We start from the raw sequence: 26,247 nt of genomic DNA, 5'->3' as shown, positions 1-26,247 counted from the left end.
ACGTGGAAGTCAGACAGCATCTGTGGAGAGAGAAACAGAGCTAACCTTTCAGGATGATGACCGTCCATCAGAACCGAAGGACAAAAAAGTGTGAGATTATAAACCCAGTAGAAATGAGGAGGGGGTGGCGAGGCTGGCAGGAAAAACAAGGGAGTAGTTTTGTGATAGGACAAGAGGCTCAGAGGATTGAACGACAAAGATTTCATAATGCAACCGCCAAAGAGAGTGGTAATACAAAGAACAAAGAAAATTACAGCACAGGAACAGGCCCTTCGGCCCTCCCAGCCTGCGCCGAACCAGATCCTTATCTAAACCTGTCTCCTATTTTCCAAGGTCTACTTCCCTCTGTTCCCCGCCCGTTCATATATCTGTCTAGATGCATCTTAAATGATGCTATCGTGCCTGCCTCTACCACCTCCGCTGGCAAAGCGTTCCAGGCACCCACCACCCTCTGCGTAAAAAACTTTCCACGCACATCAAAGAACAAAGAAAATTACAGCACAGGAACAGGCCCTTCGGCCCTCCCAGCCTGCGCCGATCCAGATCCTTTATCTAAACCTGTCTCCTATTTTCCAAGGTCTACTTCCCTCTGTTCCCGCCCGTTTATACCCGTCTAGATGCCTCTTAAATGATGCTATCGTGCCCGCCTCTACCACCTCCGCTGGTAAAGCGTTCCAGGCACCCACCACCCTCTGCGTAAAAAACTTTCCACGCACATCTCCCTTAAACTTTCCCCCTCTCACTTTGAAATCGTGATCCCTTGTAACTGACACCCCCACTCTTGGAAAAAGCTTGTTGCTATCCACCCTGTCCATACCCCTCATAATTTTGTAGACCTCAATCAGGTCCCCCTTCAACCTCCATCTTTCCAATGAAAACAATCCTAATCTACTCAACCTTTCTTCATAGCTAGCACCCTCCATACCAGGCAACATCCTGGTGAACCTCCTCTGCACCCTCTCTAAAGCAGCCACATCCTTCTGGTAATGTGGCGACCAGAATTGCACATAGTATTCCAAATGTGGCCTAACCAAGTCCTATACAACTGTAACATGACCTGCCGCCTCTTGTACTCAATACCCCGTCCGATGAAGGCAAGCATGCTGTATGCCTTCTTGACCACTCTATCAACCTGCATTGCCACCTTCAGGGTACAATGGACCTGAACTCCCAGATCTCTCTGTACATCAATTTTCCCCAGTATTCTTCCATTGACCATATAGTCCACTCTTGAATTTGATCTTCCAAAATGCATCACCTCGCATTTGCCTGGATTGAACTCCATCTGCCATTTCTCTGCCCAGCACGGTAGCATGGTGGTTAGCATAAATGCTTCACAGCTCCAGGGTCCCAGGTTCGATTCCCGGCTGGGTCACTGTCTGTGCGGAGTCTGCACGTCCTTCCCATGTGTGCGTGGGTTTCCTCCGGGTGCTCCGGTTTCCTCCCACAGTCCAAAGATGTGCGGGTTAGGTGGATTGGCCATGCTAAATTGCCCGTAGTGTCCTAAAAAGTAAGGTTGGGTTACGGGTATAGGGTGGATACGTGGGTTTGAGTAGGGTGATCATGGCTCGGCACAACATCGAGGGCCAAAGGGCCTGTTCTGTGCTGTTCTATGTTCTATGTAACTCTCCAATCTATCTATATTTTTCCGTATTCTCTGACAGTCCTCCTCGCTATCTGCAACTCCACCAATCTTAGTATCATCTGCAAACTTGCTAATCAGACCACCTATACCTTCCTCCAGGTCATTTATGTATATCACAAACAACAGTGGTCTGAGTACGGGTCCCTGTGGAACACCACTAGTCACCTTTCTCCATTTTGAGACACTCCCTTCCACCAGTACTCTCTGTCTCCTGTTGCCCAGCCAGTTCTTTATCCATCTAGCTAGTACACCCTGAACACCATACGACTTTACTTTTTCCATCAACCTGCCATGGGAATCTTTATCAAACGCCTTACTAAAGTCCATGTATATGACATCTACAGCCCTTCCCTCATCAATTAACTTTGTCACTTCCTCAAAAAATTCTATTAGGTTTGTAAGACATGACCTTCCCTGCCCAAAACCATGCTGCCTATCACTGATAAGTCTATTTTCTTCCAAATGTGAATAGATCCTATCCCTCAGTATCTTCTCCAACAGTTTGCCTGCCACTGACGTCAAGCTCACAGGTCTATAATTCCCTGGATTATCCCTGCTACCCTTCTTAAACAAAGGGACAACATTAGCAATTCTCCAGTCCTCCGGGACCTCACCTGTGCTCAAGGATGCTGCAAAGATATATGTTAAGGCCCCAGCTATTTCGTCCCTCGCTTCCCTCAGTAATCTGGGATAGATTCCATCCAGACCTGGGCACTTGTCCACCTTAATGCCTTTTAGAATACCCAAAACCTCCCCCTTCCTTATGCCGACTTGACCTAGAGTATTTAAACATCCATCCCTAGCCTCAACATCTGTCCTGTCCCTCTCCTTGGTGAATACTGATGCAAAGTACTCATTAAGAATCTCACCCATTTCCTCTGACTCAACGCATAAATTCCCTCTTTTGTCTTTGAGTGGGCCAAATGGGTACAGTAAAAATACCAAGGTGTCTCCGGATGGGGTGAAAAACTGTATCAGTGGCCTTCTGGAAATTCAGTACAGGAGAACATGGTGCACTTGAAAAATCAATTGGGCTGCATTTGGCATACACTTGTTTTAAGTCCTCTTCCAATCTTCACCTTCCCTGAGGTGTCAGACTCTTTGTCAGCCCTCTGGTACCTGATCTAAGGGAATGAAGGGTGTTAATGGGGGATTGTGACTGCAAATTCCATAGAATGCCTACAGTGCAGAAGGAAGCTATTCAACCCATAGAGTCTGCACCGACCCTCCAAAATGGGGCTGTTTAGCACAGGGCTAAATCGCTGGCTTTGAAAGCAGACCAAGCAGGCCAGCAGCACGGTTCGATTCCCGTACCAGCCTCCCCGAACAGGCGCCGGAATGTGGCGACTAGGGGCTTTTCACAGTAACTTCATTTGAAGCCTATTCGTGACAATAAGCGATTTTCATTTTCAAAGAGCACCCCTACCTAGACGCACTCCCCTGCCCTATCCCCATAACCCCAACTAATCTTTCAACACTAAGGGGCTATCTTAGCATGGCCAATCCACCTAACCTGCACATCTTTGGACTGTTGAGGAAACCGGAGCACTAGGAGGAAACCCACGCAGGCATGGGGAGAACTTGGCAGCACGGTAGCACAGTGGTTAACACTGTGGCTTCACAGCGCCAGGGTCCCAGATGTCGACAGAACCGCTGAGTTTATCCTGCATTTTCTGTGTTTATTATAGTAAAAGATAGCCTCGAGGTGGAGGGCGGGTTGATTGGAGGGAGGAAGGGAAGAGATTGTGTCGGTGGCTTTGTCGACTGAAACTTTAGTTAAGACAAGTGGTGCACTACAGTGGGTGCAGATTTCTGCAGCGATTTGTGCAGGAGTCCTGGCCGACTGTGCAACTGGAGGAGCAGAAGAGCCTCTGATTTCTAATCACTTACCTCAGGCCTGCCCATTCTATTCCTCAGGCTCTCAGGAGAAATTCCTGATTCCCACCACATTTTCAAAGTCCACATATGGAATTGTAAGAACAGAAATTTACACATTTCCAACCCCCCACCCTACCCCCTGCAAGGACCCCTCCCATCCCAAGCTCCCTTTTCAAAATCCCAGTATAATCCCTAGGTTGAATCCCCATAAATTTGAACATTTTCATAGAATCCCCACAGTGCAGAAGGAGGCCATTCAGCCCATCGAGTCTGCACCGACCCTCTGAAAGAGTATTCCACACATGCTCACTTCACCATCTTATCCCAGTAATTACTTAACCTAACCTACACATCTTTTTTGAATACTAAGGGCAATTTAGCATGGCCAATCCACTTAAAATGCATGTAGAATCATAGAATTTACAGTGCAGAAGGAGGCCATTCAGCCCATTGAGTCTGCACAAGCCCTTGGAAAAAGCATCCTACCCAAGCCCAAACCTCCACCCTATCCCAGTAACCCCAACTAACCTTTTTCGGACATTGAGAGCAATTTATCATGGCCAATCCACCTAACACATCTTTGGACTGTGGGAGGAAACCGGAGCACCCAGAGGAAACCCACGCACAAACGGGGAGAATGTTCAGACCCCACACAGACGGTGACCCAAGCTGGGAATCGAACCTGGGACCCTGTAACCCTGGAGCTGTAAAGCAACTGTGCTAACCACTGTGCTATCTTGCCGCCCTTTTGGAAACCGGAGAATCCGGAGGAAACTCATGCAGACATGGGGAGAACAGGCAAATTCCACACAGACAGTGACCCAAGGCTGGAATTGAACCCAGGTCCCTGGCGCTGTGAGGCAGCAGTTCTAACCACTGTGCCACCGTGCCGCCCAACAACCATTAGGATTTTCATTCAGTGCGTAACACAGGCGTTTGTCGGACTGAAGGATTTGACTTTGGTGACCTTGGTTGTACAGGTGAAAACTGGGCGATAGGAATGGGTTTTGACGTCTGGGATCGATCTTGTATAAATCAGCCTGTGTGGCCATTAAATTATGTTAAAATGTATTTAATCACCTGGTTATGAATGTGTGATACAGGCACTGACTTAACTGAAAGTGTACAGTCAGGGTAATACCACGCATGGTTCTCCCCTCTCAGCACTAATATTGTAATTGCCAACTTGAGGTACTCACCATCCATAGGATAGAACCAGACAACTGTTCAAATTGGTGGGACCCGCTCCACCGCGATTTCACTGTTGCCAAGCCAAAATCCCCAATCTTCACCGTTAGGTCTTCATGCAGAAAAATATCTTTGATTGGAGTTAAGGAACTGAGAGACAAGAAGTCTGCATAATAAACACTTCTACTCCCAAAACCCAGCTGGGAGAACAAAAGGTGTGACATTTTGCATCCCGATCCAACTGTCTTTTCAAATTGAAAGCAATTATGCCCCAGCTGATTTAAACAGCAGTTTAAATGTCGAAGTCTGAGGACATTTCACAATTTAATCAGCATAAAGGTGGAGAAAACAGAAAAAAATATGCTTGAAGTGCTAAAGAAAGAGTCCTTTTCCATCATCTTCACCCACCAGCTAAAACTGTGAAAGTGAGCAAAACCCAGCAACGGTCACTTTGCAAAAGCAAAATACTGTGGATGAACTCAGTGGTTATTTAAAAAGCCCGAGGTCAGAGCTGGCAGTCAGCATGGAACTGTTAACTCACTTCACTGATTTCTCTGAATACAGGACTAAAGGAATGCAGTGGATGGTGTATCTATGGATTTTCGGAAGATGTATGACAGATTGCCACAACCGGATGTGAAACCCGAGGCAGGTGGTATGTAAGGGGCTGTAGTGGCCTGGGTACAGGGTGGGCCAGAGTTGCGGCAGTGAGCTAAGGGAAGGCAGTGGTGTGCCTCAGGGAGCAGCACAAAGGTCTGGACATCGGCAGAAGATGATTGATTTTTGAAGGCTGCAGTTACCAAACCGATTAAATATTAAAGATACCGGAGAATATATTAGCACAGAAATATAGTTGGAGGGAGGGGAGCAGAAACTGGGAGGGGGAGTGAGGCAGACACCAGGAGAAGGAGCAGGGTAGACACCGAGAAGGGGAGCGGGGTAGATACAAGGAGGGGGAGCGGGACCGATGACTTGAGAGGGAGCGGGGTAGACACAGAGAGGGGGAGCATGGCAGACTCAGGGAGGGGGAGGGGGAGCGGGGCAGACACAGGGAGGGGGAGGGGGAGCGGGGCAGACTCAGGGAGAGGGAGAGGGAGCGGGGCAGACACAGGGAGGGGGAGCGGGGCAGACACAGGGAGGGGGAGCGGGGCAGACACAGGGAGGGGGAGCGGGCAGACACAGGGAGGGGGAACGGGAGCGGGGCAGACACAGGGAGGGGGAGCGGGCAGACACGGAGGGGGAACGGGAGCGGGGCAGACACAGGGAGGGGGAGCATGGCAGACTCAGGGAGGGGGAGAGGGAGCGGGGCAGACACAGGGATGGGGAGTGGGAGCGGGGCAGACACAGGGAGGGGGAGGGGGAGCGGGCAGACATGGAGGGGAGCGGGCAGACATGGAGGGGGAGCGGGGCAGCACAGGGGGAGGGGGAGCGGGGCAGACACAGGGAGGGGGAGTGGGAGCGAGGCAGACTCAGGGAGGGGGAGGGGGAGCGGGGCAGACACAGGGAGGGGGAGCGGGACAGACTCAGGGAGGGGGAAGAGGAGGGGGAGCAGGGCAGACACAGGGAGGGGGAGCGGGGCAGACTCAGGGAGGGGGATTGGGAGCGGGGCAGACTCAGGGAGGGGGAGGGGCGCAGATGATGGGAGACGGAGGGGTACAGACGATGGGAGACGGAGGAGCGCAGACGATGGGAGAGGGAGGGGCGCAGACGATGGAGAGGGAGGGGCGCAGACGATGGGAGAGGGAGGGACGCAGACGATGGGAGAGGGAGGGGCGCAGACGATGGGAGAGGGAGGGGCGCAGACGATGGGAGAGGGAGGGGCGCAGACGATGGGAGAGGGAGGGGCGCAGACGATGGGAGAGGGAGGGGCGCAGACGATGGGAGAGGGAGGGGCGCAGACGATGGGAGAGGGAGGGGCGCAGACGATGGGAGAGGGAGGGGCACAGAGGGTGGGAGAGGGAGGGGTGCAGAGGGTGGGAGAGGGAGGGGTGCAGACGATGGGACAGGGAGGGGCACAGACGATGGGACAGGGAGGGGCACAGATGATGGGACAGGGAGGGGCACAGACGATGGGACAGGGAGGGGCACAGACGATGGGACAGGGAGGGACGCAGACGATGGGAGAGGGAGGGGCGCAGAGGGTGGGAGAGGGAGGGGCACAGACAATGGGAGAGGGAAGGGACAGACGATGGGAGCGGCGCAGAGGGTGGAGAGGTTAACTTTGGAACCTTGCTGAAAGCAGGAAGAATTTACTCATTAGCAGTCAAAAGCCAACCTCACTGCTCACACTCAAAGTATGAAAGGATACTATTACTCTTCAGATCTCTGTGGATAATGGACTTTGCATGTAGGTAGCTGTGACAAAGAACAGTCATTATTAACCCAAATTTTCAATGTCAGTAATCACCTTCAATACAAGGCAGAAGACTGGCCTCCAGAATGGTAAAGGCCCTCAATGCGCACAGGGCATTTCAGTCAGAGGTTGGTTTGGTATGAAAAGCCCCACAGCTCCTGGGCAGATTCTCCATCCCGCCAGCTGGCCAATGAGGTTTCCCATCGTGGCAGCCCCACACCGTCGGAAAATCCCTGGGTGTAGGTGCGCTGCAGGGTAACGGAGAATCCCGCCAGCGGAGAATCCAGCCCCGTATATTTCCATTTCTAAGCCTGCTTTCTCCTCCCTTGGCAGCACAGTGTGATGCTATGGTACACCTTTGGGGAGTTTAACCTCGCCCAAAGGTGTCACTTCATTTGTAAACTTGAAAAACAAGTGTCAGCAGAAACTGGGCCTGGGGTCTGCTGGAAAGTTTAACCTTTACCCACTCAGCAAGTGATGTGGAGATGCCGGCGTTGGACTGGGGTGAGCACAGCAAGAAGTCTTACAACACCAGGTAAAAGTCCAACAGGTTTGTTTCAAACACGAGCTTTCGGAGCCCTGAGGAAGGAGCTGCGCTCCGAGAGCTCGTGTTTGAAACAAGCCTGTTGGACTTTAACCTGGTGTTGTAAGACTTCTTACTGTACTCAGCAAGTGGGGAGAGGGTCACTTTTCCACCCACTTATCTGCAAAACAAACTACAATTTCCTTCCTAGCTTTCCTTTTGTGACTCAGACACTCAGCTGTTCCAAACAGATTTATCTGGCCGGCGATAATATGTTGGACTTACTCCATGCCCTGGGCAGTCTGGCGGGCAATGTCGATGAGCTTGATCATCTCGAACTTGGTCTCGATGATGTGAAGATGGTGATAGAGACTGGAACCCTCACACCACTGCGTCACGATGGCAAGCTGAGGTTTTGTGGTGTAACCCATAAATAGGAGGATGTTAACGTGCCGGGTTTTTCTAGGCAGGAAAAAAAATGTTCACATTAATTCATCATCCAGCAAATGCCACCCATTCAAAATGGGAAGGTGATGCAAACCTTTCAATATCGGAGTCTTCTGGACTACATTACTGGGGCAGGCCAGGTGAATCCGACTATGATGATAGAAGGGACAGGATCTACAGAGAAGGGAACAGACCGTTACGGATTAGGAGATCTGATCCTATGAGAATTTCCTGTGTGTTTATTTCCATCTCATGTCACCCCAAAGATCATGTTCATGTAACGTGCAATAATGGTTTTCTTGGTCCATTTACTGACAAGATTTTACCTGCTCAGCCTCCACAATGAAGTAATCCAATCTTCTGAGCTAATTTTGTGTCATGAGCCGTGGCAGGGAAAAGGGGGAAAGAGGAGGAGAAAGTGGGGGACACATGGATGGGGCCTGCAGTGTGGGGAGGGGCATTATAAGCTGAGGAAGTGACCTGATGGGGAGGGGTGAAATGGGGGATGCAATAGGGGAGGCAAGGTGAAGCAGGAGGAGGAGAGAAATTGGGAGAGTGGGAAGAGGTGGCACTGGGAGGAGGGGAAATGGAGACGGTGGAGAGGAGGGGAAGGGGAGGAAAGAAAGAAAGGTGGAACGCAGTGGGGAAAGGGGAGTGAAGAAAGAGATAGCATTCAACTGAGGATGTGCGAGTGGGGAAAGGAGCGTGGACAATGTTCATGGGAAGTCAACTGGACACAATCTTCCACACCGTTTCTTTCAGATGATAAACCAATCACCCTGCTTTTGTTTCACCCAATTTCCTCCCTCCTGCAGTCACTAACCCATGGCTGGGGTTGAGCTTGGAGACACTCTCAGCCAAGCCGCCATTCTTTGTACAACCCGTGACAGTAAATATCAGCTAGGCCTCAACGTTAAAACTAAACGTGAACCCACACACCACCCAATAACAGACACTGCCCAGCTAATGTGACACAACCAATGGTCCCAGCCCTGGGAGCAGCTAATAACTTGACAGAAATAAATGCCTTGAGCTTACGTTGCTTTGATAGGAGAATGTATACCTGCCGTTCTCAGCTGTGCGTACATAGAGAATGTGTCCACCCCCAGGATTAGAAACCAGGATTGCCCTGGAGACTCCATGAGCTGAAAATTAATTGCCTGGATACCTCTGGCAGCGACCCAGAAACCTTAGAGATTAAAAAAAACAATCTACCTACTGTGAATACTTTACAGTGTCAGTTTTATAAAAATATTGGATTTGGGAAGGAAGATTATCTGACTGGTTGAGGCGGGAAGATGTGATAAAACCTCCAACAATATGGCCAAGCAGAATCGACAACTTTGCGAGAAACGTATTGAAATATTGGTGAGATCTACATTTGTGAAGAACCGGGAAATGCCAACAGGAGATTGATGGGCGAGTGGGGGAGAAACATGGAAATTTCAAAGTTAGAATGTAGTTTTGAGAGGTATGCAACATTTTTTAATAGTTATTCTGTAGAATCATACAATCCCGACATTGCAGACGGAAGTTGTTCAGCCCATCAAGTCTGCATCAACCCTCTGAAAGAGCATCCTAAATAAACCCACTCCCCAGCCATATCACTGTAACCCCATCACCCCACCTAATCTTTGAATATTAAAGGACAATTTAGCATGGCCAATCCACCTAACTTGCACATTATTGGACTGTGGGAGGAAACCGGAGGAAACCCACACAGACACAGGGAGAAAGTGCAAACTCAGCACAGACAATCACTGAAGGCCGTAATTGAACCTGGGTCCCTAGTGCTGTGATGCAGTAGTGCTAACCAGTGTGCCGCCGTGCCACCCAATTACAGCAAGTAATTATGAAGGCGAATGGAATTTTGGTCTTTACTGTAAAGGGGCTCGAGTACAAGTCTTGCTGCAGCTGTACAGGGCTTTAGTGAGACCCCACCGAGAGTACTGTTTGCGGTTTTGGTCTTACTTAAGCCGGGATCATACTTGCATTGGAAGCAGTTCAGAGAAGATTCACTTGGGTGATTCCTAGAATGAAGGTGTTATCTTATCAGGAAAGATTGAGCAGGTTGGGCCTGTACGGACTGGAGTATAGAAGGGTAAGTGGTGATCTTATTGAAATATATAACATTCTGAGAGGGTCTGACGGGGTAGATGCTGAGAGGATGTTTCCTCTTGTGGGGGGACTTTAGAACGAGGTGAGATAGCTTCAAAATAAGGAGTGTCCTATTTAAGATGGAAGTGATGATGAAGTTCCCCAGTGAGGAATTCACTCCAGCGAGCAAGGGAGGCTGGGGCATTGGATATATTCAAGACTGAGTTAGACAAATTTTTGATTAACAAGGGAGTCAAGGGTTATGGGAGGTAGACAGGAGAGTAAAGACCAAAATCAGAGGCCGCTTTAGCTCAGCTGTCTGCACAGCTGGGTCCTGCTGCAAAGCGAGTCCAACAGCGCGGTTCAATCCCCGAACCAGCTGAGGTTATTCATGAACTTCTCAACCTTGCCCCTCGCCCGAGATGTGGTGATCCTAAAGTTAAATCACCACCAGTCAGCTCCCCCCCTCAAAGGGATGATAGCGACTCTTACTTTTACAATCAGATCAGCGATGCTCTTATTGACCAACTGAGAAGGCTTGAGGGGCCCAATGACGTGCTCCAGCTTCTATTCTTATGTACTGATATTCATACAAAGCATTGCAATTAGCAGCAGTTCCTGTTACATCCACCCACAGTAGTATATTTTTGTTGCTTTAATTAGAGTGAAGAATAGAAGAAGCGCAGCAGTAGAATCCATAGAAACCCTGCAGTGCAGAAAGAGGCCAGTCACCCATGCAGTCTACATGGACACTCCGAAATCCTATCTAACCTGCACATCTTTGGACTGTGGGAGGAAACTGGAGCACCCAGAGGAAACTTACGCAGCCACGGGGAGAAGATGCAAACGGCGCACAGTCACCCAAGGCTGGAATTGAACCCGGGTTTCTGGCATTGTGAGGTGGCAGTGCTAACCACTGTGCCACCTCACGGTACTGATGGCATCCCTGACATTGGGTTGAGGGAGGCACCCGAGTGTATTCTAGGGCTGGGCATTATTTACAGAATTTAGAGTGCGGAAGGAGGCCATTCAGCCCATCGACTCTTGGAAAGAGCACCCTACCCAAGGTCAACACCTCCACCCTATCCCCATTACCCAGTAACCCCACCCAACACTAAGGGCAATTTTGGACACTAAGGGCAATCTATCATGACCAATCCACCTAACCTGCACATCTTTGGACTGTGGGAGGAAACCGGAGCACCCGGAGGAAACCCACGCACACACGGGGAGGATGTGCAGACTACGCACAGACAGTGGCCCAAGCCGGAATCGAACCTGGGACCCTGGAGCTGTGAAGCAATTGCCCTATCCTCAATGCTCAGCTACCGTGCTGCCCAACTTAGTTCCGGTATTGTTTGTCTCAACTGCTGAGTGCACACATGGGAGACCAGGCAATGCACACAGAATTAGAACAGCTAAAGGCTCCAAATTGGTGCAATTGTCCATGTTGGTTCAGGTCTCCATATTGCACACAGGTCACACATTCTGTGGACCATGTTAACCCTGGTTCAGCAACTTTTGGACAGAGTGGCATTTAGACAGGCTAGGCGAGTGTGCCACATCCTTTAATGTAGCCTCCTTTCAAGCTTGTTTAGCTACTTTCAAAATTGTGCGAGGTTGAATCTTACATGGCTCAAGTCATCTTCACCTATTCTACCTGTCTGCGCTTGTCCAGAAACAAGCAAGTTGGTCTACTTTGGATTTGAGTAAACAGATACCATTGTTCAATCATCTGGAGATTGATGTGATCTATATTGAAGATGCTGGTGACATCAAGTTACCCAGGTTAGACTGGGATTCACCACATGACATCCAGGGCACTTTCGCATTTGTTTAACAGATTCAACAATAATCTCAAAAGGGAATTGGACCAAAATTTGAAGGGGGAACATTTGCAGGGTTATAGGAAAAGGCAGTGGAGTGGGACTAACTGGATAAGATACAGATATGATGGACCAAATGGCCCCATTCTATCCTTTTTGAAATAAATTTAGAGTACCCAATCATCTTTTTTCCAATTAAGGGACAATTTAGCGTGGCCAATCCACCTAACCTGCACATCTTTTTGGGTTGTGGGGGTGAGACCCACGCAGACACGGGGGGGGGGGGGGGGGGGGGGGGGGGGGGGGGGGTGAATGTGCAAACTTCACACGGACAGTGACCCAGGGCCGGGATTGAACGAGGGTCAGAGGAGCTGAGGCAAGAGTGCTAACCACTGCACCACCGGCCTCATTTTATGCTTGATGGTCTATGATTCTATAATATAAAGCAGCTTTGTCTTTGATGAGTTTTTTTAAAAGAGCGAAGAGAGAGAGGGTCGATGAGGGTAATATGGTTGATATGGTGGACATGGACTTCGAATAGACATTGTTCTAAAATGTCACATAATGGATTTTTCAGCGCCATTGAAGCCCATGGCACACTGGCACCGCAGTTTCAAAGTTGGGAGAGTGACAGGAAACAGAGATCATAGTGAAGGGTGTTTTTTTGGACGGGGAAGATTTGCAATAGGTGATCTGGGTATTAGAAGCACTGCTTTCCTCGATAGGGTTAATGACCTAGATTCGGTACTATAAGTCTTAAATTCAAAATTTGCAAATGATACAAAACATAGAAGTATTGTAAATTGTGAAGAGAATAGTGATAAGTCCAAGATAACATAGGTTGGTTGAATGGCAGACAGGTGGAAGATGACTTTAATACAGAGAAGTATGAAATGACACATTTTGATATGAAGAACAAGGAGAGGTAATTTAAAATAAAGGGTACAAGACAGGTTGAAACATCAGTTAATAAGACATACAGGATCCTGAGTTTTACAAATAGGAGTACAAAAGCAAGGAAGATATGATGAACCTTTATATAACAATGGTTTGGCCTCAACTAAAGCATTGTGTATAATTCTGGGAACCATATTCGAGGAAGGATGTGAAGGCTTTAGAGATGATGTCAAAAAGATTTACTAGGGTGGTTCCAGGAATAAGGGACCTCAGTTATATGGATAGATTGGAAAAACTGAGGATCTTGTTTGAGAAGGTTGAGAGATTTGACAGAGCTGTTCAAAATCATGAAGGGTCTCAACAGTGTAGATATGGAGAAACTATGCCCCTGGCAGAACGGTCAAGAACTAGACTCGGCCAACATAAGGGGTCTGGCAAAAGAAACAACAGCAACATTTTCATGCTACGACTGGTTAAATCTCGTCTGCAGTGCCTGAGACTGTGGCGGAGGCAGATTCAATCAAAGCTTTCAAAAGGGAATTGAATAAATACCAGAATAAAATAGATTGCAGGCCTATTTAAAATAAATTTGTACGCCACATTACCAGAGGATGTGGACGCTTTAGAGAGGGTGCAGAGGAGGTTCACCAGGATGTTGCCTGGTATGGAGGGTGATAGCTATGAATAAAGGTTGAGTAGATTAGGATTGTTTTCGTTGGAAAGACAGTGGTTGAGGGGGGACCTGTTTGAGGTCTACAAAATTATGAGAGGTATGGACAGGGTGGATAGCAACAAGCTTTTTCCCAAGAGTGGGGTGTCAATTACAAGGGGTCACGATTTCAAGGTGAGAGGGGGAAAGTTTAAGGGAGATGTGCGTGGAAAGTTTTTTACGCAGAGGGTGGTGAGTGCCTGGAACGCTTTGCCAGCGGAGGTGTTAGAGGCGGGCACGATAGCATCATTTAAGATGCATCTAGACAGATATATGAACGGGCGGGGAACAGAGGGAAGTAGATCCTTGGAAATTAGGTTTAGATAAGGGATCTGGATCTGGATCGGCGCAGGCTGGGAGGGCAAAAGGGCCTGTTCCTGTGCTGTAATTTTCTTTATTCTTTTATTCTATGGGTAAAGGCAGGGTGGAGTGGAACTCGCAGAACTACTCTTGCAGAGAGCAGGATAGGTTGAATCGTCTCCTCCTGTGCTGTAACTATTCTATGATTCTAAGATGTGCAAGGGTATTTCCTGTTTATTCCCTTATTTCCCCTTTGTTTTATTTTGCTGTTGTTTTTTTTGATCCAAGGATGATTAATGGACATGTCTCTTTATTTCAAGCAGCAGAATTTAGAAGTTATAGGAGAGAACATTCTGCTAGACTCAGCTGGTTTGAACAAGAGGCTGCAGACTTGTCGGCTCCAGAGAGAGGGAGATTTGGTGGGACGTGGCTTGAGTGATGGCTGGTGGCCAATGAATTGGTCGAAAAGGCTGTACTCGATCCGATAACAGGTGGCGATTGGATCCTATCCCAATGGAATGCTTTTCAGAGTCCCAAGAGTTTTCAGTTTGACTCCTGGCAGTAGAAAAGACAAGAACCTCCTCTCTTGTTCTCCAGAAAGGCTATATTTCTGAACTTGCAGAGCTGCATGAATCTATCTACAGGAAAACTATTATAGGTTGCAAACAAAGACCAGAACATGCTATTTCTCTCCAGAAAGCTTGCGAGTACAGTATTTCTGAAACTACAGAAGCAAGAACCTGCTATCTCTCTCCAGAAGGACACATGAGTACTTTACTTCTGAAACTGCAGAGACCTGAATTTTGTTTTATTCATTCATGGGACGTGGGCATCGCAGGCTGTGCCAGCATTTAATGCCTATTACTAATTGCCCTTGAGGGGCAGTTAAGAGTCAACCACAAGTGGCCTAATTCAGCTCCTATGTCTTATGGTCTTATTAGTTTCTTGATTAATAAGAGGATCAGGGGTTATGGGGAGAAGGCAGGGGAATGGGGGATGAGAAAATATCAGCCATGATTGAATGGCGGAGCAGACTCGATGAGCCGTGGCCTAATTCTGCTCCTATATCTTATGGACATTGCTGTGCGTCTGGAGTCACATAATAGGCCAGAGCAGGTAAGGATGGCAGATTTCCTTCCCTAAAGGACATTAGTGAACCAGATGATTTTTTACAAAAATCGACAATGGTTTCATGGTCATCATTCGACTTCTAATTTCAGATTTTTATTGAATTCAAATGTCACCATCTGCAGTGGCGGGATTTGAACCTGAGACCGAAGAGAAAGTCTCTGGGTCTCTGGATTACTAGTCCAATGACATACCACTAAGCCACTGCCTCCACTGAACCGACAAAAGAACCACAAACTAATAGCAAGGTTTGAAGAAGAGTAAAGTGTTGGAAGCCACCATCTGAAGCAAAGACTCTTTTTCCTTTCACTTATGAGTTTTTAACCCTTTTTCTTCTCTGTGTTTGTTTGTCTTATATGTGTGTGTGAGTGTTTAGGTAGAGAATGGGGGTTGGGTGGAGTTAAAGTGGGAATTAGGAATTAGATAATAGTTAACCAATTGTATTTGCTGCATATTTCATTATAGTTCTTGTTATAGATGTACAGTAATTGTGTTTAAACGTACAAACCTGGTGACTGTAATTATTGGGCAGCCAAGGGCCAAAGCCTCAGTCATTTTTCTAAGCATTATTGGTTAATTCACTTGTGCTGTAACTCTGGGTCAAGATGAGCTGGAATTAACCGTGCACTAGCCCAGGGTATCATAACAGATGATATTCCCAAGTAAAGCCTTTAACATGGGGCACACCTTCCTCCCCTCACTGTGAAAATAATAGCATGTTTTAACTGTCTTTGCTGGCTATTAAAATGATGATCTTGTGCTGCCCACTCATCTCCATCTGTAAAGATTCAGTCACCTTCAGGCGAAAAAAATGAGTTCTGGCGGGCGAATGTCAACAGAAGGAACATTACTATTCACAACATCCAAATCATCAATCTCGATGACAAACGAGGTAGAGTTCAGCATACTTTCTCAAAGGATTCATGAACGGGTGTAGCAATCAGACACTGAACATCCTTCTTGTGGATAGGCAAGATGTTTTCTACTTCAATAAGACATTCATGATTTATAGGTACAGTTGAAAATGCTTCAACAGTACCTCAAATGGCTCGAGAAGTTGAGCATACTGTCAACAACTTGAGTCTTCACCTTTCAAAGGGAGCATTTAAAATATGCCTAAACACCATCTGGCTTCAAGGCTTTGATTAAATGATCAATGCAAGAACTTGGTTTTGTTTAAAAACAAAGTTGAATAGCTGCACTTTACCCAAAGAGATTTTGGCCGAGCCTCCCCGTCATTCGGGAGGAGTGCGAACTTGGGTTCAACGCTGGTCTACATTTCAACTATGGTTGGTTCAGGCAGGATCCTTTTCACTGCTGGATGGACACTGTCTGCCATGTCCTCCAATAGGATCTGTGGTATAAGCAGCCTTGTACTCCGGCCCATTTAGTCACAAAATGTTGCTTCTTGGACATGTAGCTCATCACTTACTCCTATCATAGTGTCATTAGTATTCCAACCACAATGTTAACAAATTATTTCAACTGTTCCCTTAAATGAAAACAGAGATCAATCTACACATTACTGAATAACTGATCCCAGCCACAGCAGCATATCGAGCGTACATTTAGCCTCAGTAGATCTGGATTGAGGTTCGGCAGGTGTGGAAAGAACAGATCAAGGATTTCCATCTCTGATTACTGTTACTTGACGGAAAGAATGGGAATGCATATATATTGACACAGGATAAAGACAAAATTGTGGTGCCCTCCACAATCAGGTAATATGCTGACACTCTGAATCCAGACTCATTCATTACGAATAAGACCTTGAAAGAAAGACAACAAACCCATGAAACATAACCTAGTAAGCTTCAGCATGACAGCACAGTGGTTAGCATTGCTGCATTTCAGCACCAGGTACCCAAGTTGGATTTTGACCTCGGGTGAATTGTCTGTGTGGAGTTTGCACGTTCTCCCCGTGTCTGCGTGGGTTTCCTCTGGGTGCTCCGGTCTCCTTTCACAGTCCAAAGATGTGCAGGTTAGGTGGATTAGCCATGCTAAAATTTGCTCCTTAAGTGCTCAAACATCAGGTGGGGTTATCAGGTTAGGGTTGGGAACTGGTCCGAGATAGGGTGCTCTTTTGGAGAGCTGGTACAGACTCGATGGGCCAAATGGCCTCCTTCTGCACTGGAGAGATTCTATGTTCTATGTTCTATGTTCTATGATTCTAAGATTGAACGATGCACTATTAAGAGAAAGAATTTGAAAGTGGACACAGGACACCATTCACATGCTTCTAATGACATCACATCATTGAGATACTTCTAACGTTGTCAACCTATCCATGTATTTTCCGTTATTCGTTCATGGGATGGAGGCAAGATGAACTTTATTGCCCATCCCGCACTGCCATTGAGAAGGTGCTGGTGAGCCACTTTCTTGAGCTGCTGCAGTCCATCTGTGCAAATATACATCCACATTGGGGTGGTTTGTGACTTGGAGGGAAACTTGCACATGGTGGCGCCTTGCTACCCTTGTTTCTTCTAGGCGGTAGAGTTTGTGGGTTTGGAAGGAGGAGGATCTGTCGAAGGAGCAATGGTGAAGTGGAACATGGGAACATAGGAAGATGGTAACAGGAGTAGGCCATTCAGCCCCTTGAACCTGACCCTCTATTTAAATAAGATCATGGCTGATCTGTGGGCGAACACCATGGGCGGATTCTCCAATAATGGAGCTATGTCCCCAGTCCAACGTGAAAACCAGGGTGAATCACTGGACTTTGAAGGCAAGTGATTTCAGGCGTCCATGCACTTCCGGTTGGGGGTCCGCGCAGGCGCACGGCAGGGGCCTGCGGCGGCCGCTCCACGCGATAAGGCGGACCCACATCGCAAAGTGGCACCAAAAAGATAGCTCCCACCTGAGATCGCGGGCGTCTGCCAATCGGTGACCCACGATCGATAGCTTGGCCACCTGTGAGGACCCCACGGTGAGGGCCCCCCCCCCCCCCCCCCCCCCCCCCCCCCCCCCCCCCCCCCCCCCCCCCCCCCCCCCCCCCCCCCCCCCCCCCCCCCCACCCCCCCCCCGAGTCCGCAGCCGCCAGGCCGAGGTCTCAATGGGTGGGACCATGAGAGACCCACGGCGTTGGGAACTCGGCCAGTTACACTTGGAGAATCGCCGCCAGGGCCTCTGTCTACCCGCGCCGCATAGACCGGTCCAGCCTTAATTTTTAGACTATGCCCCCTAGTTTTAGAATCTCCAACCAGAGGAAACAGTTTATCTTTATCTACTCTGTCTTTCCTGTTAATATCTTAGATATTTCAATCAGATCACCCCTTAATCTTCTAATTTTGAGCGCAAACAGGCCTAATTTGTTTAATCTCTATCGTAAGGGGCAATTTAGCATGGCCATCCACCTACCCTCCACATCTTTGGGTTGGGGAGGGGGGGGGGGGGGGGGGAGAGAGAGAGAGAGAAAAGACAGACATGCGGAGAATGTGCAAACTCCACACAGACAGTGACCCGGAGCTAGCATCGATTCCAGGTCCTCGGCGCCGTGCCGCCCCTCTCTATCGTAAATTAATCCCTGTCGTCCAGGTCTCTTTTTAGTAAACCTATGTTGCACTCCCTCTAAGGCCAAAACATCCTTCCTAAGGCGTGGTGCCCAGAACTGCTCACAGTACTCCAAGTGGGGTCCAACCACTTTCCATTTAGAAAGTACTCTGCTCTATCCTTTTTTAGTCCAACCTTACAGTTGCTTACATTGAATTTCATCGGCCACAATTCTGCCCATTCACCTTATCAATATCTCTTTGCAATTTTATGCTATCATCTAGGCTGTCTACAATGCCACCAAACTTTGTATCATCAAAGAATTGGCATATATGACTTTCTATGCCATTATCCAAGTTATTAATTAAATTTTTTTTAAATTTGTTTTTATTAAAGTTTTTCTCAAACAGAATTTTTACATAACCAGTGAAAAAAAAGAATTAACAAAACAAGGTGGCTATTTTCATTATACACAAAAATATACATTAAATGAGCAGTTCCCCACCTCCCCCCCCCTCCCCCAAATTGCTGCTGCTGACATTTTAATGCTCGCCTAGAAAATCAAGGAATGGTTGCCACCGCCGGGCAAACCCCTGCAAGGACCCTCTCAAGGCAAACTTTATTCTCTCAAAACTGATAAACCCAGCCATGTCACTGACTGAGGAACCCAGCCATCACTAACCCAGGTCACCATACTCGGGGGTTTCGCGTCACTCCACATTAACAAGATCCGTCTCCGGGCTACCAGGGAGGCAGAGGCCAGGACGTCGGCCTCCTTCGCTTCCTGCACTCCCGGATCTTCCGACACTCCAAATATTGCTATCTCCGGACTCTGCTTTACCCGAGCGTCCAAGACCTTAGACATAGCCTTTCCAAAGCCCTGCCAGAATTCTTTAAGTGCCGGGCATGCCCAGAACATATGGACATGGTTCACTGGACTCCCTGAACATCTTGCACATCTGTCCTCAACCCCAAAGAGCTTGCTCATTCTCGTCGTCGTCATGTGTGCTCAATGTATCACCTTAAACTGAATTAAGCTGAGCCTGGCACACGATGAGGAGGAATTCACCCTGCCTCGGGCATCAGCCCACAGGCCCTCATCCAGCTCCCCACCCTGCTCCTCCTCCCACGTGCCCTTCAGTTCCTCCACTGGAGCCTCCTCCTCCTCCTGCAGTTCTTGGTAGATGTCCGACACCTTCCCCTCCCCTACCCAGATGCCAGAGACCACCCTGTCCTATATCTTGCGAAGGGGTAGGAACGGAAATTTCCCCATCTCCTTTTTGGAGGTATCTGAAAGCATTTCCGGGGGCAGACTGTATTTCTGCTCCAGCGCCTTCAAGCTAGGGAAAGTCCCATCTATGAACATAGAACAGTACAGCACAGAACAGGCCCTTCGGCACTCGATGTTGTGCCGAGCAATGATCACCCTACTCAAACCCACGTATCCACCCTATACCCGTAACCCAACAACCCCCCCTTAACCTTACTTTTTAGGACACTACGGGCAATTTAGCATGGCCAATCCACCTAACCCGCACATCTTTGGACTGTGGGAGGAAACCGGAGCACCCGGAGTAAACCCACGCACACACGGGGAGGACGTGCAGACTCCGCACAGACAGTGACCCAGCCGGGAATCGAACCTGGGACCCTGGAGCTGTGAAGCATTTATGCTAACCACCATGCTACCGTGCTGCCCCTAACAGGTCCCCATCCTTTTGATGCCTGCCCTGTACCAACTTTGAAACCCTCTGTCCATCTTGCCCAGGACAAATCTATGATTATTCGATATCGGGGTCCAAACTGAGGCCCCCTCCTCCTTCCTGTGCCTTCTCCACTGACCCCAGACCCTCAGTACCGCCACCACCACCGGGCTTGTGGTGTATCGTCCCAGCGAGAACGGCAGCGGTGCCGTTACCAGTGCCCCTAGGCTGGTGCCTTTGCATGACGCCGCCCCCTCCTCCATTACCCATTTCCTAATCATGGCTGCATTAGCTGACCAGTAGTAGCTACAGAGGTTCAGCAGCTCCAACCCTCCCCCCCCGACTGCACTCCAAAAACAGTCTTTTAACTCGCGGGGTCTTGTTTTCCCACACAAATCCCGTGATAATCCTATTCACCCACTTGAAGAAGGATTTGGGGATGAAGATGGGAAGGCACTGGAAGACGAACAGGAATCTGGGGAGGACCGTCATTTTCACGGCCTGCACCCTTCCCGCCAGGGAAAGCGGGAGCATGTCCCACCTTTTAAAGTCTCCCTCCATCTGCTCTAAAAGCCGAGATAGATTGAGCTGCGTAGGGCATCCCAATTCCTAGACACCTGTATACCTTTTTTTTTAATAAATGTTTTTATTGGGTTTTTTTGAGCAAGGTATAATTACCGTTATGTACACAGAATAAGAAACATATATATAGAACATAGAACAGTACAGCACAGAACAGGCCCTTCGGCCCTCAATGTTGTGCCGAGCCATGATCACCCTACTCAAACCCACGTATCCACCCTATACCCGTAACCCAACAACCCCCCCTTAACCTTACTTTTATTAGGACACTACAGGCAATTTAGCATGGCCAATCCACCTAACCCGCACATCTTTGGACTGTGGGAGGAAACCGGAGCACTCGGAGGAAACCCACGCACACAGGGGGAGGACGTGCAGACTCCACACAGACAGTGACCCAGCCGGGAATCGAACCTGGGACCCTGGAGCTGTGAAGCATTTATGCTAACCACCATGCTACCCTGCTGCCCCGAATATATATATATTCGAGTGTATATATATACACACATTTAGAGGAGAAGGGCACACCCCAACATAAAAAAAAATACAATAACGTATGAAATGGAATAACTGGTGGGGCATTGTACACCAGCTCGACAGCAGCATCTCTGTATATCTGGCAAAATTACCCACACCACATAACATAGAACAGTACAGCACAGAACAGGCCCTTCGGCCCTCGATGTTGTGCCGAGCAATGATCACCCTACTTAAACCCACGTAACCCGTATACCCGTAACCCAACAATCCCCCCATTAACCTTACACTACGGGCAATTTAGCATGGCCAATCCACCTAACCCTCACATCTTTGGACTGTGGGAGGAAACCGGAGCACCCGGAGGAAACCCACGCACACACGGGGAGGATGTGCAGACTCCGCACAGACAGTGACCCAGCCGGGAATCGAACCTGGGACCCTGGAGCTGTGAAGCATTGATGCTAACCACCATGCTACCGTGAGGCCCCATAAGTAGGCGACTGCCTGCGGGGGGGGGGGGGGGGGGGGACGGACTGGGATATTTGGCTGTGCTGTGTGCTGCTGTCGCCCGCCCTTCCCGGACGGGTCTCACTGCCGTCCCACGCTCGCCCCCACTTCTGCCGCTCCTCCCGTCCTTCATCTCTAGTTTCCTCGTTCCCCGCTCCTGGAGATGTCATGCACGTTTTGGCATTCCGTGTCCTCCCTCCGGCTCCCGCTTCCCTGCCACCCCCCCCCCCAATGGTTCGCCTCCCTCTCCCCAAGTTTAGCTGTCTTCCCCCCTCCCCCCAGTGGTTCACCCCTCCCTCCTCAGGTTTAGCCGTCCCCCCCCCCCCCCCATCCATCTCTCCCCTCCATGCCCCGGCTACCTTCCCCCGACTCCCGACCATTTTCCCCTGATTCTTGGCCACCCGGCTTTTCTTCCTATTGTCCGTTGCCCACAAACAGGTCCCGGAACAGTTGCACGAATGGCTCCCACGTTCTGTGGAAGCCGTCGTCTGACCCTCGGATGGCGAATTTGATTTTCTCCATTTGGAAAGATTCTGAGAGGTCGGACAACCAGTCTGCAGCTCTGGGTGGTGCTGCTGACCGCCAGCCAAACAGGATTCTATGGCGGGCAATCAGGGAGGCAAAGGGCGTCCGCCCGCCTCCCCAGGAATAGATCTGGCTGGTCTAAAACCCCGAAGACCGCCACTATCGGGCATGGCTCGACCCTCACCCCCACCACTTTGGACATAGCCTCGAAGAAGGCTTCCCAGTACTCCACAAGTCTGGGGCAAGACCAGAACATGTGGGCGTGGTTGGCCGGGCCTCTTTGGCACCGTTGCCACCTGTATACCTGAGTACCGATAGCTCCTCTCCACCATCTTGAGCGGGAGTTCTCCCAGTCTTTTCTCCTGACCCCTAGCATGAGTCACGAAAAGCTCGTTCTACTTGTACCCCGAGAAACCCCAGAAGTCCCTTAGATCTGCATGACCGCCCCCATCCCCTCTAGCGGGTCCGAAATATACAGGAGCAGGTCGACTGGATAGAGCGAAACCCGGTGCTCCTCCCCCCTTGAGGATGAGTGAGATCGAGGCCCGGGACATGGTCGGGGGGAGGGCTCCTGTCTCCTTAGCCTCATTAAAGGTTCTTAGCAAGAGTGAGCTCGGCAGCTCCGAGAATTCCAAGTTATTAATGAATAATTGAAGCCCCAACATAGAGTGGTACACCACTAGTCATCCCCTATCAGAGTAATTACCTATTACCCCCACTCTCTCTCTCACCTGCCACTCAACAAATTCCCTGAGCATGTCAATAATGGTGCAACTGATAGATGGTGCGCACTGCTCCAGAGTGCTCCTGTGGTGGAGGGAGTTAATGTTTAACATGGTTCCTTTGCAATAGGTGGTGTTGAGTTTCTCGAGTGCTGTTTGAACTGCACTTATCAACGTAGGTGGACAATATTTCATCATTGTCCTTGTAGATGGTGGGCAGGCTTGGGGAGTAAAGAGGCGAATTACTCACTGTAGAATTCCCAACTTCTGACCTGCTTTTGTAACCACAGTATTTATGTATTTGGTCCAGTTTAGATTCTGGTCAATGATAAACCCAGGATATTGATGGTGACAAATTCAGCAATGGCAGTGCTTTGAGTATCAAGGGAAGCTGCTTTGATTCACTTGTTGAAGATGGGCATGTTGTCATGGAAATGCCACTTTAAGAAATGTTTGTCTTCTCAAGTGGCTGTAGTGATTTCATTGTGTGGGTGGAGCTGGGCTCTGCTTTTTACTTTCGTTTTGAGCTGTAAGCTATTTTTGGCTCTGAGTTTTAGTTTCGCTTTCAGTTGGAGAGCTGCATTCAAACCAAGGAGGTGTATTTTGGCATCTCTCTCTGCATGCTAAAGAATGTCTCCAGATCACTTGATGATTTCAAAGGAATAACTGTTTCTGTAAAGAATGCAAACCTACTGTCTTTTTTAAAAAGGGTCTTTGACTTATGGATGTTACTAAGGGTTGCCTATAGAGTACTGTATCTTTGGGGGTTGTCAGTGTTGGTAGTTGATAAGATGTTTACTGTGCGCTTATAAAATGTTAACTGGATTCATAGAATAAATATTGTTTTTGTTTTAAAATATTTTAGATATCTGTTGCATCACTCCTGTAAAGTGTGCCCTTGTGCGCCCCATAACTTTTAGAATCTATTAAAAGTTGTGAGTCATGTGAACTCTATGATATACTTTGGTGTTCTCGAAACCCTGGCCCATAATAATGTTGCTTGCTACTTAGCAGTTCAAGCCTGAATGTTGTCCAGGTTTTGCTGCATATGGACATGGATTACATCATGGTCCGTGGAACTGTGCATGGAATTGAACACTGTGCAATCTGCAACAGACCTTTCCACTTCTGACCTTATGATGGAGGAACAGAAATTGATGGAGCAGCCTATCTGAGGAACTCCAACAATGTTCTAGGGCTGAGGTGGTTAGCCCCAAACAACCACAACCGTCTTCCTTGGTGTCAGGAATGACTCCAGCCAGTGGAGAGCTTCTCCCCCTCATTCACTTCAGATTTTCTGTGATATCCTTAATGCCACACTCAGTCAAATGCTACCCGTGATGTCAAGGGCAGTCACTCTCACCTCGCCTTTGGAAGACTGCTTTTTCTACCATGTTTGAGACAAAGCTGTAATGAGTACTGCAGTCTAGATGCTCAGGCAGAACCAAAACAGAGCATCAGTCAGTAGGTAATTGCTGAGTAAGTGCCACTTAATAGCACTGCGGACAACACCTTCCATCACTTCGCTGGTGATTGAGAGAAATTTGGCAGGCTGGCTGGGTTGGATTTGTCCTGCTTCTTGTGGACACTTTTTGGGTAGATTCCAGTGTCGTAGTCGTACTGGAACTGTTTGGCTAGAGACATGGCTAGTTCAGGAGCACTATAGCTGAGGTGTTGTCAGATAAGCGTGCTCAACTGTTTCTAGACATCACTTCGAGAGAATTAAATCTGCTGAAAACTGGCCTCTGTAATGGTACACATCTCAGGAGGAGGTGGAGATGGATCATCCACTCAATACCTCTGACTGAAGGTGATTGGGAAAGCTTGAGGCTTGCCTTTTGCACTGATATTTTGGGCTCCGCTACCATTGAGGATGGGGATGTTAGTGGAGATGCTTTCTCCAGTTAGTTGTTTAATTGTCCACCGACATTCTTGGCTGCATATGGCAAGACTGTAGAGCTTTGATCTGATCTGTTGGCTGTGGAATTGCCTAGTTCTGTTCATGCTGTTTCTACTGTCTTGCATGCATGTCACCCTGCACCAGCTCGGTACATCATTCTTAGGATGGGCTGGCTGGGTCAGTACTGGTGCTACGAGCCACCTTTGACAATGAACGTTGATGATCCTCACCCAGCTATCCTCAGTATTTTGTCCAAATGCTGTTCAATATGGATTCATCAGCTGAAGATAGGCAGTAGGTGGGAATCAGCAAGACATTCCTTTGCCTTCATGGGATCCTGGAAACTCCCAAGGCCACTCTCTCTTTGACTGTACGCTACTTTGTTGCAACCTCTGATGGATCTATCCTTCTGCTGGGATAGGACACACTAGATAATGATGACTGGAAGGTGGGATTCGGTGACACTGACTATGCCAAGCTGTTGCTTGACTAGTCAGTGGGAAAACTCTCCCATTTAAATCACACGTTCCGATAAACTGGTATGGACGGCTCTGCAGGGCCATGGACTGGATATCCAGTGCCTACGTTGCCATTAGCTGCTTTTTTTATAAAATGAGGCACACTTATATTCCCCAGCTGCTATGTTGGGGTTTGAACACATTTCCAGATGATTAGTCCAGGCCTCTAGATCATTAGTAACATAACCACAATAACCACCCTTCTAATCACATCACACCATCCAGAAGGATAGCCCACCATCTGTATAACAATCGAAAGAGAAAATGCTGGAAAATCTCAGCAGGTCTGGCAGCATCTGTAGGGAGAGAAAAGAGCTACCGTTTCGAGTCCGATGACTCTTTGTTAAACCTAACAGACAGATAAAGTGGGAAATGTTTTAACCTGTATAACAATCATCAATACTTTAGTCGTGGTTTGCTGACCAATTAATAGGTTGTGTCTTTCAGGATTTCTCTGTCACTTTCTTACCTGAGGACTCCCACTTCATTCTTAAAGGCTTGTAGTTGCTGAGGGGTCGGGGCTGTAACATTCAGCATCTTTACTGCAACATCACCTGTGAACAAATAGCATTTATAGCACATGCACAACAACAGAACATGGTAACACTGACGGCAATGAATGGTTACCACAGCTACCAAAATACCACCAGAGCTAGCCTGAAAAGACAATCTAAGGAAGGATATTCTTGTCTTTGGAGGGAGTACAACAAAGGTTCACTCAATTAATTCCTGGGTGGAGGGACTGTCCTGAGGAAAAATTAAACACACTGGGCCTTTAATCTCTGGAGTTTAGAAGAATAAGAGGTGATCACATTCAAACATATAAA

The 26,247-nt window shown here is 48.4% G+C and overlaps 1 protein-coding gene across 3 annotated transcripts in view; it reads right to left on the bottom strand.

The window, feature by feature from the left end:
* The window catches only part of braf (B-Raf proto-oncogene, serine/threonine kinase), a 159,909-nt gene that overhangs the window by 29,103 nt on the left and 104,559 nt on the right, over positions 1 to 26,247 (bottom strand). For all 3 annotated transcript variants that reach the window (XM_038780232.1, XM_038780233.1, XM_038780235.1), the window contains 4 exons: positions 25,890 to 25,974; positions 7,873 to 8,049; positions 7,020 to 7,066; positions 4,723 to 4,841 (listed from right to left, as the gene is read on the bottom strand). In XM_038780232.1, the coding sequence (XP_038636160.1) occupies positions 4,723 to 4,841; positions 7,020 to 7,066; positions 7,873 to 8,049; positions 25,890 to 25,974 (428 nt within the window). The remainder of the gene's footprint in view (positions 1 to 4,722; positions 4,842 to 7,019; positions 7,067 to 7,872; positions 8,050 to 25,889; positions 25,975 to 26,247) is intronic.

The sequence above is a fragment of the Scyliorhinus canicula genome, chromosome 20 (assembly GCF_902713615.1).
Source record: "Scyliorhinus canicula chromosome 20, sScyCan1.1, whole genome shotgun sequence".
NCBI lineage: Eukaryota > Metazoa > Chordata > Chondrichthyes > Carcharhiniformes > Scyliorhinidae > Scyliorhinus > Scyliorhinus canicula.
The sequence above is the reverse complement of the archived record's forward strand: the minus strand, read 5'-3'. Positions and strand labels throughout refer to the sequence as shown.